Genomic DNA, 13,866 nt, shown 5'->3' on the forward strand with positions numbered 1-13,866 from the left:
AGGCTGGGGATGTGCTGCATCCCTGGCACAGCTCTTTCCTCTCCATCTCTTTGCTGCCTAGCAAGCATCCTTGTCAAAATAGCTTATTTCATTCCAGAGCAAAGTTACCTGAATATATTTGGAAGTTGTACTGCACTATCAGGGTAATCAGAATTTAATTTGATGCAGTCAAGGCTCTAAAAAGATATTATCGAGAAGAACATCAAAGCTGGATTCCTGCACTTGGAAAGGCAACCGGAATGCTTAGTCCAGATTTCTCATTTTATTGGAGACTTTCAAAATATCAGTCTAAATAACAAAAAATTATTATTGAGAGTATTTGCAAATTAATGTCTTTTGTAGATGAACAAAGGCCCACTTCCTTTGCATGTCAGGGACAGTCTCTTATTAAATCCTGCTAATTATACCATTTGTTGTGTCTAATCATTTCTGCACTTGCAGAAATTAAAGCTGAAGCTTATTTTCCTATGTATTAAACCATGCTGTTCCTTGGAGTCCCAATTCTGCAAAGTGAGGATGCTCCCACTCAAGAAAGGGAGACCCTGTGGGTACAGCAATGGGGGAAAGGTGGGATGGCAACCTGGGCTGTTTCTTTTGTGCTTATGTCTCTGTTACACACTTGGGACCTTTTACCATTCCCAGCTCTTAGGATACCTGAGGAAAAGCTACAGCTCTTCCTAGTGAATGCAATTGTATGACAATCCCAGGTTTTGGAAGAAAGGTGCCTCTGGGTCTTTTGAGAGCCAGGAAGGTTGAAAATGTGACCAAAAGGTGACCCTGGAGATGGATGCTCCTTTTGGGGAGGTTTTTTTTGATGTGGGGTGAAAATGTGTTAGGGCACCAGTTGGGGCTGAGGCAGGGGATGGTGGAGCAGTGTGCTTGACCATTTTCACTCCCACCATGATTTCTGTGCCAAGCTCAGGCTGCCCAGTGTATGTCAAGCTGGTGACAGGGGTGAGTGATGGTAGCCACTGCAGCCATCAATCCCCTCTACTCCTGCTTCTGCAGAGGCTGATCCCAAATGCCATCATGCCCCTGCAGAGGGGACACAGGAGACAGCTCCAACCCCAGCTTTTTCCCTCAGAAATGTGTCGAGGAAGCTTAGGGGGAAAGGAGGCTCAGTCAACTTCGTTAGGGAAATAGTATGGATCTTGTGTTCAAACCTTTGAAGTGTTAATTAAAAAGAATTATGCAAAGGAGCAAGGATTTGAAACATTCATTTGAATCTCAATAAGGCATCTGTATTAAAAATAGCAGCGGGATCAACTACAGATACAGCAGTTTTGGAGCAAAACGACCCTGGCATCCTTGGTTCTGCCAAGTAGAGCATTCCTGCCTGCTCTCTGCCCTGGATGGGTGCTGCAGAGCAGAGCACACCACGGGGAAAACATTTTGTGCCTAATATTTAAAGATCCTGAGGGTATTTCACTTTAAAAAAGAGCCAGTGGGGTCTGCCATGGCACTAAGATGTAGAGCATGGGTAGGTAGAGCAGATGTATGGGTTGGTATGCTGGGTGCAGGGCTGGGATCACTCCAGAGGAACCCAACATGGGGCACTGGACACCCCATGCAGACCAAACCTCAACCCCTCACCCAGCACAGCCCCTTCCAGGGAAAAGTGGGAGCAAGTGCTTCTCCATCTCTTAATTAAAACCCCCAGCATGTTCTGGCCCTTGCTCATTCCAATAAAAAGAATCCAGGGTATTAATTACCAGATCAGGGGATAACATCGTTAAGTTTACTTTTGCACTGTGCGAACCCTGGGGGAATGTCAATGCCTCCTGCCCTTGCATCAGTGCTCCAAGGGCACAAGTGGGTGGGAGCCCCAACCTGCACTGGGGGGACTGTGCAGGCCAGCAGCACCACTGGGGTACCAGCACCAAGACCCCAGGGCTGCAGAGAACTGACACCCTTAGTTCATTTCCAGCATGGAATGGGGTGTGGGCCTTCAGTGGTGATGGCTTAGCCAGGTAGAGTGCCAGGGGGTTGCAATCCAGGGCTGAAAGCAGCCTTGAAGGGGAAGAGCAAGGAGCTTTGCTGGGGCTGCAGTCCCACGGGAAAGGTGACAAGAGGCAAAGCTGGAGCCACACTGTGAAATTCTGCAATGATTTCAAAGGCTGAGGCTGTAACCTCAGCTGCAGACCTGATTAAAAATGGATGAATAACAGCCTGACCTTGGGCAGCTCTCAGGCAGGCACACCCCCTAGACCCTTGCTGTCAGGAGGAGGTGATGCTCTCAGCCAAAACATGGTGTGTGGATAACCCTGATGCCTGCCCTTCCACCTCAGTGGGATTTCCATGGATTGGGCCTCACCTGTCCCTTTACAATGCCAAAAGTCTGCAGAGGGGAACCCAGAACTAAGGGCTCGGTTGTTGGGTCCCCTTGGGATTTTGCTGGTACTTGGGTGGGTGTGTGCAGGATTCTTCATCCCCTGAACTCCTGAGCCGAAACCAACCCCAGTGGCATCAGCTTAGGAAAGGGCCCTTTACTCCTGCCAGGTGACATGAGGGTCAGAAGGATGGGGGAAGTCAGAGAGCAGAGATCTCCCTGCTCTGCTCCCCAGGACACTGTTCAGAGGCTCTGGTTCTGTAGCACTTCACTGCCTGTCCATAGCATGGAAATAATTCAGTGCACCACAAGACAGCTAGAAAAGCCTTTTTGTTGATGCACTGGAGCAAACCCTTTGAGCAGTACAGGTTGAAAAAGCAGCAGGGCTGTGGACACTTGGTGGGCAATGAGGTGTGTGAGGTGCAGGTAGGCAGAGCAAATAGTCAGTGTAAGCCATCACTGAGCCCCAGTGGGCAGGGAAAGGAGAGAGGGTAATAATTTTCCTGGTCTTTCTACAAATATATTTGGGACCCACAAATATCAGCTTGGGTTTTGCAGGGAATCCTTGCAAATTTTCTACTCAGTAGCATATACCTTGCAAAAGAATTAACACTACATTGGGCTGCCTTGAAGCATGGCTCTCCTTGTAGGAGCTGGCTTGGGACAGGATGGACTTGCTGCAAATACAGTCCCAGACCTGGTGGTCAGTTTCTGAGTGCAAAATCTTGCTCTTCCAAGTAAAAATAATGGCTGGAGAAGCTCTTTCCCCCTCCATAAACCTCAAAGCCTCCCACCCAGTTATGCAGATCCCAGTATTTTCTCCTCTAGGCTTTTCCTCATGTGGTTTTTGCATCTCCCAGCCCTGCTCTGGGTGATGCCAGCCCCCTGCAGCCACACTGCTCACCAGAGACCTTCCTGGGAATATGAGGTGGGGGTAGGCTTCCAGAAACTTCCTGCTCTTTGATCTATAATTTAAAAACCATTTTGTTTTGTCTTGGTCGCTTTAACCAGCAATTTGCTATAGCAAAAGAACACAATACCCCTTCAGGAAGAAGAAATATACTCATTCTTTCAATTAAATTTCTCCTGACTTTACTAAAACTTTTCCCCTGTTCCCGCTTCTGAAGAAGCAGCTTTTCTCCTTTTTTAATTTTATTTTTGTGATCTCCAATTCCACCGAGACAGAAGAAATCAGCATATCAGAGAAAACAACAATCCTTGTGATGCCCAGCAGTCATTAATTAACAAATTATATAAAAAAAGAGTTCTGCAGATAGGATTGTTTTCTGGTGATGTTGCCTTTTCTTTTGTTGGCACTGTGACAAGGAAGTCCTTTATTATTGAGATAGAGGAGATTAAACCATCCTTCTCACACTGGATGGCTTTGTGTGGCTCTTTTGGCCCCCAAATAAAACATCCTGCCCCCACTTTTACCCTGTTGTCACAGGTTTCTTCCTTGATGGGAAGGAGATACAAAAGTACATTTGAGCCATAGCAGATGTCCCCCAGCTGGACCAGGTTTCTTTGTCATCAGCATGAGCATCCTCAGAGCATGGGGGGCTGAGCTAACCTGAGTGGATCCAGTTTCAGTGGAACATTTGTACTCCCACCAGGTAGTCCACCTCCTCCCTGAAGCCCACAGCCCCAACTGGTAACAGCCCCAGGAGATCTCCTCAAATGGCCCTGCTGTCGTTCCCATCATCTTCCCAGGCTTCTTCTCTAAATGTCAGGATTATTTGGCCTCTCCCTGTCCCTAGCTCTCATACCCCTGCTCAGGTAGGAGTAGGCTCTGCTGGGAGCTATTGGGACTGAGCTCCCTGTTCATACACTGGTGACCAAGGCTGGTACCCATGGGTCTCCAACCTCATTTCAGTTCATGGTCTCCAATGGTGAGGAGAAAAATGAGACCCCAAAGCCAGCTGTTACACAGCCATCCTCCAATGCTCAGCATTTGGGTCCCAGACTTGAGACCAGCTCTGCTGCAAGAAGGCAAAGGGCAAAAAAGTTCCTTGGGCTGTTGGAGCAAGCCAGCTGCTCGTCTTTGGCCAAGGAACCTTGGAGTCTCTGCCAAGGTCTGAGGAGCAGCATCCTTTCAAGGATCTCAAAAGTGTTGCCTGCAGCCTATTTGCAGTGGGGATGAGTTGAACACATGCTGGGGGATGCTTAATTCTCCCAATAGAGACACAATCATGTTACTTTGACTGATCAGTAAATGCTCCCTATAAATGCTGGCATTATCCTGACCCAAGTATGGCTGCAGGCAGGAGCTCCAAGCTACCCAAACCTCTGCCTGCTGCCATGGGCACTGTGGGGCCACAGTGCTTCCAGGGCACAGAGCAGGGGACATGCACAGCCACAGCACAGGGATGTTGCATCAAAATACACCTTTTCCCACCCTCTTTTTATTAATCATGCTGATTTCCCTACTCAGGGCCACAGGCTTGGGTAGGCAGTCTACTGGGGAAAGTGTTGGAGGGCACCAGCAAAAGCAGGACATGGAAATCTGCCTGTTCTGTGCAGGCAGCTCCCACATACTGTTCTTGGTGACCCAGTTAAATTAATTTTTCTGGGTGGTTGTTTTTCTGGTGAGGTGCTGGCTTAAAGTTAATTAGCCAAAAGATGCCCTGATTTCTTTCTTCACAGTAGGATCTGTCGTTTAATTTGTCAGCAAGTGTGTTCTCACACCATTCATGGTCCCAGGCACCACAGGTATGAATTAGGGACCAGCTCTGACCACCCCACTGGGACCTGTCTTGACCTGAGTAATTCTACTGGAAACCTACTGGGATTTGCTGGACCTCTGGGGCTATGGATACAAGTGCAATGAGTTTGAGATTTAATGACATGGGGAGTGACACATGAGGTGCTGGGTGCTTGCATGTTGCTCAACAGCACAGAAAAACCCCCTCCTATGCTCCTCCAGAAACTGGAAAGAGAGTGTTTCCTCTTAAAATGTTTTCTTCTCCCCATGGCCCTGGAGAGGACCATGGGGAGAGCAGCTGCCTAACACATACTTCCAGGGAAAAGTGTCAGTACTTCTAAAACTTCAGAGGTTAAAATAGTGTCAAGTTATTTTTAGTAGTTTTTCATTCATTTTAATTTGCCATTCGTCAACATGCAGCAAGGAACTCAGAGAAGCATCGTTCATTCCTGGTTGGGTTCCTTACCCCATGCCAAGCTATGCTGTGCTGAGCCAAGACATGCAGACCTGAGCTGAGCAGGGCCAGAATGTGCTGAACTGGGCTGTGCAGGGCCAGAGTGTGCTGAACTGAGCTGTGCAGGGCCAGAGAGTGCTGAGCTGGGCTGTGCAGGGCCAGAGTGTGCTGAGCTGAGCTGTGCAGGGCCAGAGTGTGCTGAACTGAGCTGTGCAGGGCCAGAGAGTGCTGAACTGGGCTGTGCAGGGCCAGAGTGTGCTGAACTGGGCTGAGCAGGGCCAGAGTGTGCTGAGCTGAGCTGTGCAGGGCCAGAGTGTGCTGAACTGAGCTGTGCAGGGCCAGGCTGAGCTGAGCTGTGCTATGCCTCTGAAGCACCTCTGCTAATGAAGACAGGCGCAAGAGCTTGGGTTGTTCAGCCTGGGCAAGAGAAGGCCCTGGGGAGATCCTAGAGAACTTGGAGACTCTTCCAGTGCCTAAAGGGGCTCCATGAGAGCTGGAGAGGGATTTTGTACAAAGGCTTGAAAGAAAGTACAAAGGGGAATGGCTTCACACTGCCAGAGGGCAGGGAAGAATTTCTTCCCTGTGAGGGCAGTGAGGCCCTGGCACAGAGTGCCCAGAGCAGCTGTGGCTGCCCCATCCCTAGAAGTGTTCAAGGCCAGGTTGGACAGGGCTTAGAGCAAGCTGGGACAGTGGAAAGTGTCCCTGCCCATGGCAGGGGGCTTGGAACAAGATGGTCTTTGAGGTCCCTTCCAACCCAAACCATGATGCGGTGCTATGATTCTATACCATGCCAGGTCCCGACGGATCCAGCCGTGCCAAGAGGTGCCAATCCACACGACACCAGGTCAAACCCAGCCGTGCCAACACCAACAGGTGGCGACACGCACCCATGGCACCCCAGAGCCGGGGACGCGCCGGGGACGCACCGGGGACGCGCCCGCGTGGCCCGGTACGTTTCGGCGCGTCCCCGGCGCGGTGTGAAAGGACTTCCAGAGCTCACCCCCGCCTTCACAAGCCCCCCCTCCCCGTTTTCGGGCTGGTTAATCCCGTGTGTAAAGGGCAGCCAATGGATGCGGCCGTTGCGCGGGGTTGGGATTAGCGGCGGGGCGAATGGCTGGCACTTTTACTGGGATTACAGAACAAAGAACTGCTCTCCCTGCCCGATTTGGGGTGTGGGGGGGGGAGGAAAAAAAAAAACCAACACCCCCCTCTCGGCTTCTTTTCATTCCTTTAGGCCCCTGTCGGGTTGTACCGGCTCCGCCCGGGAAGCGGCGGGAGGCGGCGGGAGGCGGCTCCATCCCGGCCCCCGCCCGCCCGCCCCCGCCGCTCCCGCCGCTCCCGCCGCTCCCGCGCAGCCTCGCCGGGGGAGGCAGCGGCGCCGCGCCCCAACCGCCCGCGGTAAGGAAAAGTTTTGGCCTCCCCTCCCCTCTTGATGGGTCCCCTCTCCACCCCCAGTCACGGCCCTGGGGGGGGGGAGCAGCGGCGGGGGGCGCATGGGGGTGCTGGGTGCGATGGGGCAGGGGGATATGGAGGCTGGGGGAGCGGTAGGGCTGGGGGTGGGGGGATAGGGCTGAGGGATGCGGGGGGCAGGAGGATTCGCGGGGTGATTGGGAGTGTTAGGGCTGGAGGTGTGGAGGGCAGCATTAGGGATCCTGGGGGAGGGTGGTGCTGAGGATGCAGCACCGGACATTAGGTAGGGGTGAGCGCTGGGAGATGCAGAGGGCAGCAGGACTGCTGGAGGGATGATACGGCTGCAGGGCTGCTAAACGACATCAAGGCACGGGGGATGTCAGTGGGCAGTAGGATTGCTGGGGAGATGATAGGGCTGCGGGGTTGGGGGGGCAGTAGGGCGGGGGGGCATGCCGGGCTCTTTAGGGCTGAGGGATGCTGGGGGATGGTAGGGGTGGGGGATTCATTAGGGCTGGTGGGGGCAGATAGGGCTGTGGGGGTGCAGTGTGGCATCAAGGCACAGGGGATGTTGGGGAGCAATAGGGTTGCTGCGGGGGATGCTGAGATTATTGGGGCTGGAGGGATGCTGGGGAGGAATGCCAGGCTCATCAGTGTGGGACAGTTCAGGGGGGGTAATAGGAATACTGGGAACTGATAGTGTTCAGGGCAGTAGGGCTGGGAGAGGGCATTAGGGGTGGGGGATGCTGCAGGGCAATAGAGGTTTGCAGGGGTTCTGGATGTTATTAGGGTTGGGAAGGATACTGAAGATCTGTAGGGCTTGGAGTTGCTGGGGATATTAGAGCTGGTAGGGATGTTGAGCTCATTGCACCTGGGGGTCACTGGGGCTGGTGGGGGCAATGCTGGGGGTGATGGTGGGCCTTGGGGTTGGTGGGATCCATGGGGGCTGTGAAGGGATGCCAGGAAGCAGTAAGGCTGGGAGGGCATTAGGAGTTGGGGGTGATAGTGCTGCAGAGGGGGCTGCAGGAAGCAGGAGAGCTAGGAGTTGGATAGGGGATGTCAGGCTGGCCCTCAGTGGTGGCCCACATCCTGAAGGCAGTTCCAGGACCACCACCTGACCTGGACATTGGACGGTGCCAGGCAGGAAGGGCAGCTGGAAGCAGGGCTCTGCTGGAGCTTTCCTCCTCTTTGCTGGTGTGGGGATTGGCAGCAGTGCTGCTGGAAATAGAAACACAGTGCTGAGCTGGTGAAGCACTTGGGGCTTCGGCTGGACTGGTCACTGGCCTTGGCACTGTGGCCCGTGGCCTGAAGGAACTGGCATCCTCTACAGGGTGAGTGGAGGATTTTTGGTGCCGAGGGATGACTGTGATGGGAGAAAGTTGCTCCCTGAGGAGCAGGTGCCCTTGTCCTTGCAGTGTGTGGGGCTGGCAGTGGGTTTATCTGGGATAAGCTGTAAATTGGAGTGATCCTATTAATGTGCCTTGTGCAGGAGTGAGCCTTGGACCCGGCGGTGCTGTGCGGGTAATCCTGGCTGTTTGTGGTGGGCTCTGGGCACAGCCAGGCGAGGGCACTTTGGGAGGTGGTGGTGCCACTGAGCACCATGGCAGAGCCATGGGACTGGCTGCTATGGGCACTTTGAGGTTGGTCACCCAGCCTGCTGCCACAGCTGTCACCTGTCAGTGTGAAGCTGTGGACTCTGGAACCACCTGGGGACATCAGCGTGTGGCCTTGCATAACAGGAGCCCTCGGCTTCAGGGTGTCTGCCCTTCGTGCTGCTCGCACTGAAGGAGCTGTTGGAAGTGCTGTAGCTGGGGAACAATCTTGTGGATGTGAGAGCCTTTAATTCTCCAGAGGCCCCCACAATGCACCCCGACCCATTGAGCTGGTTGTTGCCCATCTGAGCCCACAGAATCCCCTTCTGTGGAAACTGCTGCAGCAGTTGATGTGAACTGAGAAAGCAATATGGGGACCACCAGGATGAGACCTGACCCTGCTGGCAGCCAAGGGGCTGGGGTGCTGAAGGCTGTGTCCCAGTGCCTCTGCTGCAGCCCCTGAGGCAGAGCAGCAAGCCCTGGCACAGCAGCACATGCTGCCATTGGAGCAGTGTCAGCAGCTGGTTGCGTGTCAGGGCTGTGTGTCAGGGCAGTGTGGTTTAATGAACACCCCTGGGTCCCCTGCTCTTTTCCCTTTAGCCTTGCAGAGCCAGACTCCCTGTGACCACCGGTGGCCACTGAGGGACAGGGTGCCCTGCTTTGGGGCTGTGCCACTGGTTTTCTATGCACCCTGGCTCTCCATGTTGGCATGGCCTCTCAAAGCCACATTTTTGGGGTGACATGTGCCAGGGATGTATTGCCACTCCGTGGACAGGAGAAGGGATCGGGCAGCTGCCCTCACGTGGTGCTTGCAGAAGCTGAGGAGTGATGCCAGGGATATGCTCTGGTGGCCACTGCTGCCTGCTCCTGCTGTCCCTCCTGAGAGGGCTTTCCCATCTCTGGAGGAGCTGCTGGTGCTGTTGCTGCTCATTCAGGTTTGCTAATGAGAAGCTGGGGCAGATGAGCAGGAAGCTGCTCAAGGACACGTTTAGCAACCTGGTTCTATCTGCCTGGGTGAGACACAGTGCCCATACTGGCAGCCCAGCCCTTCCTTTCACAAGAACCTTGCATGGGGCAGGAGGTGACAAGAAAGGTGGGCTTTGGGGTCAGCACAGAGGGTACAGGTCCTACATGGTGTGCATCTGGAGTAACTGGAGTGATGCTTATAAGAAGGAGAAGAATACCAAACCCCCAAAGTCCCAGGCCAAAACACCACCTCTGGCTACTGGAGTTAATGGGGGATTCCCGTCTGCTTCTCCCACAGGAAATAGCTCAGATGTTTTTTGGCAATTATCAATGCCCTGTACTTCCTTCAGGAATTTTGTCAGCAGAACCCCAGCAGCCAGGCTGGAGGAATGCACAGGGACTCCAGCTGGATGTTGGCTGCAGGGCTGTCCCCTGGGCTGGGTGCAGGGCTTGCTGCTGGCTGTCCCCATCTTGGGCAGTGGTGTCAGGGCATGGTTGTTCTGTGTGCTGCCAGCACCCATTTGCAGATGCCTGTGGTGAGTGGAGGTGGTGGTGGTTTGTCATGGAAGAAAATGTGAGAATGGATCCTGCTGCTCCAGGATGACTGGGCTGAGGTGCAAGGGGTGTGTGATGGCTTGGGGATGGGGCATGATGGGCAGATGAGGGGCTCTGTTACTGTTCTTGCTTTGCTCCTCCAGCCATGTGTGTGGCTGTGTTAACACCTTGCTGGTAATGACAAAACTTCTTCAGGGCTTTGAGGGGGGAGCAGATATTTGCCACCACCAGAGACCTTCTTGAGGGCAGGAAATGACCTACTGGCAGTCCCTCCCAAGATGGAGATAGCTATCCATGAGCTAAATGTGTATTTATTGGCTCATTCATTGGGAAGAGCCCAGCTGAAGCTATGGGGAAGGGGTCTGATGTCCATCTGGATTGTGGTCAGAGCAGTGGGGCTGGGGGTGGAGAGCAGCCCCAGCTGGAGGTTTGCAGAGGAGGTGGCAGCTCTTTGCAGACTGGAGTGAAGCTTCCCAGGGCTTTGCTCTGCCCTGTGGCAGCCCTGTCCCTTCCCAGGGCATGTTCAGTTTACATTTCTTGAAATGTCATCTTTAAAAAGCAGTCAAGAGCTGCAGGAAGCTGCGGTGGCCCCAGGTGGGCTTTAGGAATTGTGCCCATGGGGATTTCTAGCTTGCTGTTTCATTCCTTCTTGGTGCAGCCCCCTTGGTTAAATTTGCTTCAGTCCCAAGAGTGGTGGAGCACTGGGCTGGGATGTTTCTGCCAGAGACCCCTCCAAATCAGCTGGGGCATGCGGGACCATCCCATGTCCCATCCTGGTCCAGGAGCTGCTGCCAATCACCACCTTAGGAACTTACCCAGAACACAGCAAGGCTCTTCTTGCTGTGGGAGCAAAGGAAAGCATCCCTTGGGGTGAGATGCTGTGGAGAAAAGCACTGGGCACATGGACCCCCTCCTCAGGAGCAGACTGCGCTGAGCAGTATTTACATTTGTCCATGCAAACAGCTTCTGTGGGAGTTTTTTGGCTTCAGGTTGTCTTGTCTCTGCTCTGTGCTGGTCCAGCTGGTTTAAAAAGGTAATTAATCTGGGTGGAATGAGTGAGGGACCAGCAAGGAGCATCACTGCTACTGCACGGGCACGTGGATGTCATCGTCCTTTGCCAGCGTGTCCCTCCTCAGAGCCAATCTCCACCTCATATGAGGGCTGAGATGTCCATCCTAATTTTCTTTACATCTCAAACATTAAACAGAGCAAGTGCCAGTGGGTAGGTTGGTGTGGACCCAGGATGGCACCTGGAAATGTGCCATCTAGAGCCCACCTGCATGCCTGAGACTTCTGCCCCAGGAGATGAAAGAGACAAGCCTGGATGCCTCCTGCCCATGGGTGACATCCCCTGTGGGGTGTGCTGGGGACTGGCAGTGCCCCTGAGACCTCCAAGTGGGTGTGAAGGTGGCTGCAAAGGCTTGTGGTGGGCACCGCAGACCTGTTGTTGATCTGTTCCCACAGCCCTACAGTAAAAACCTGGAAGCCCAGAAGGTGCTTTAAGGTGTAGATCCCACTAGAGATGGCTGGGAAGAAAACTCCTGGGCAGGATGTTTTTAACCATTTTTAATTTTTGGATCATTTCTTGAACTTTTTGGTAATGTGTGTGGATGCTGGTCACTGCCACGGTTGTGTGTCCTTGGCTTGGTTTCTCCTGGAGGAGAAGCCTGGGCCTTGATGGCCAGCAGCAGACTTTTCAGTCCCACTTCAAATCCCTGGATGTAGCAGGGTGGGTACATGGGATCCCTGCCATGGGTTGTACCCATGGTGTGGCTCTATAGGAGCCCTTGTCTTCCTTCTCCCTGGCTAAAAGCCTTCAAGGTTTTTCAGCAGGTAATTTGTTTGGAGGAACATAGAGGCAGTTGGTCTGGCTTAGGTAAAACTTATAGAGTGGGAGTCTTCCAGAGCAAGATGAAAACACTGCAGTGGTGAGAAAGATCTCCATGGTTTTATCTGGTTGCTGTGCTGGAAGATGCTTCACCCACCTTTAATGGGATGAGTGCATCTCTCTGCCCAGGTTTTGGCAGAGATCACATTCTGTTTTTGGCTCCAGCTGTGTCTGTGTGGATGTCTCCTGCCTGGGAAGCCACCTACTACTCAGTACCTGTGAGAGGTGACCTTGCCTTGAGGCACTGGCTGCTCATTTGCTGCTGGGCCCCAGCCTGGGAGCACCAGAGGACTGGCCCTGGGCAGTGGAGACAGCTCTGGCCGTCTCACCAAGCTGGAGGTGGCTCCCTGGAGGTGGGCAGAGCTCCCACGCTGACAGGATACACAGATGAAAGGGACAAACCCAGCCCTGCTGCTAATTAGCAGCAATTCTTATGCCAGCTATTAACCCTGTCCACTTCATAAGGGCTCAGTGCCAGGCAGTGTGGTGGCACTCAGTGGCACCATGGCACCAGGACAGGGGATGCCCTCCCTGCCTGCCCACTGCCACTGAATGCTGCAGGATGCTGAAAGCTTTTGGGTGAGCCTTGAGACAAGCTGCTGGTCCTGCTGCAGGGCTGAGATCCCAGAGGGACCTTGGTGGCAAGGGGAGGGATTTCCCTGGATGGATGCTGCTGCTTGGACAGTCACAAGAGGTACCATAAAGGATGGGTTACATTCATGGGAGGGTGGATACTGAGTCCAGTGGGATGGGTATTTTGGCATTGGTAGGATGGGGCTGTGCCCACTCTGGCTGTGCTTTGGGATCTGTTTGAGGCTTCCACCAAAGCTGCACTCCTTCCCACTGGGCTGGATTTCTTCTTGTTTCACTGCAGGGTAGGAGACAGGGATGGAAAAACCTGTAGGAAAGGCAGGATTATGTCTCCCTAATTAGTAGGGGCCTGATTATCATTTCTTCCCAGAGCTCTGGTAATGATTAAATATGTGGGAATTATCTTTTATTATTTGTATTGCATTATTATTTAGAAGGCTGGGACCCTGTTTGCTGTGCAGACAGGGAATGACAGTCCTTGCCAGGAGGAGGAAACGCCATCTCTGGCGTCCTGGTCTGGGTAGATTGGGGGTTGAGCTCTGTGTGCCCGTGGCATTACCCAAATTGCTACAGCAACTCCCCACCCCAGCACTTAAAAGAATTTAAAGCATTGAATTGTATGTCTTTTTGCTTGCATGTGAGTCACATCTGGTTTAATATGGGGGAAAAAAAAATAGTGTATTACTGTGACCTCTAAAATCACGATTTATATAAAGATCTAAAATTACATATATATTTTTTTGGCACCAGGAAAGTCAAAGCCCAGGCATTGGCCACTGCTTTTAGATGCTCTGGCTTTATTGTTGAAGGGCTACAATAAAGAAATCTTGTTAGGTAAACATAATGATGTTATGAGCCACCATCTGCTGAAGAGCTGCTGCAGGGAGCAGTGGGAGCTGCCTGCTGTACTGCTGCTCCCCTGCTACTTCCTGCTGGCTGGTGTCAGATGTGTCCTAGGAGAAACACAAGTGGCTGGTATGGGTGGAGAAGGGACTTTTTCTTATGGCTTCCTCCCTCTTAATCAGCTGGAACATGAGCTGTTGAGCCCTTCCAACTGGTGAGGACCAATTCCCAATGGAGTGTAGTGAGGCTCTTGGGGTGATAGCTGGGTCATGGGCCAGCTTCCCAAAAATGGGGCCACCACATTGCTGAGCTGTGGAGACCCAGATGTGTTGGAATGCTCTGAGGACACCACAAGATGCCACCAGGTCCCTGGGTCCCACAGAATCATCCTTGCTCCCACCTGAGCAGTGGGGCACCATCCTGGTGGCAGCAGGGACCCCCACAACCCCCTGGGTGCAAACTTGCAATCACTCGCGTGAAGGATTGCACTTGGTCGGCAAAATATGTGAGGAACTTTGGTTGTTTAAAATGCCTTTGGGG

At 53.0% G+C, this 13,866-nt stretch overlaps 1 protein-coding gene across 9 annotated transcripts in view; it reads left to right on the top strand.

Moving 5' to 3' along the window:
* Positions 1-6,818: 6,818 nt before the first annotated feature.
* GTF2IRD1 (GTF2I repeat domain containing 1) overlaps positions 6,819-13,866 on the top strand; it is a 69,670-nt gene continuing 62,622 nt past the window's right edge. For 5 of the 9 annotated variants that reach the window (XM_018919288.3, XM_018919286.3, XM_018919287.3 and 2 more), the window contains exon 1: positions 9,859-9,985. In XM_018919288.3, coding sequence (XP_018774833.1) covers positions 9,860-9,985 — 126 coding nt within the window. In that variant the 5' untranslated portion in view covers position 9,859. Of the gene's footprint in view, positions 6,883-7,902; positions 8,223-9,858; positions 9,986-12,374; positions 12,587-13,866 lie in introns of those variants that run through there. The other 4 variants (XM_018919292.3, XM_018919291.3, XM_018919285.3 and 1 more) reach the window with 4 other exon arrangements.

Source organism: Serinus canaria, chromosome 19 (genome assembly GCF_022539315.1).
Source record: "Serinus canaria isolate serCan28SL12 chromosome 19, serCan2020, whole genome shotgun sequence".
In the NCBI taxonomy this organism is placed as follows: domain Eukaryota; kingdom Metazoa; phylum Chordata; class Aves; order Passeriformes; family Fringillidae; genus Serinus; species Serinus canaria.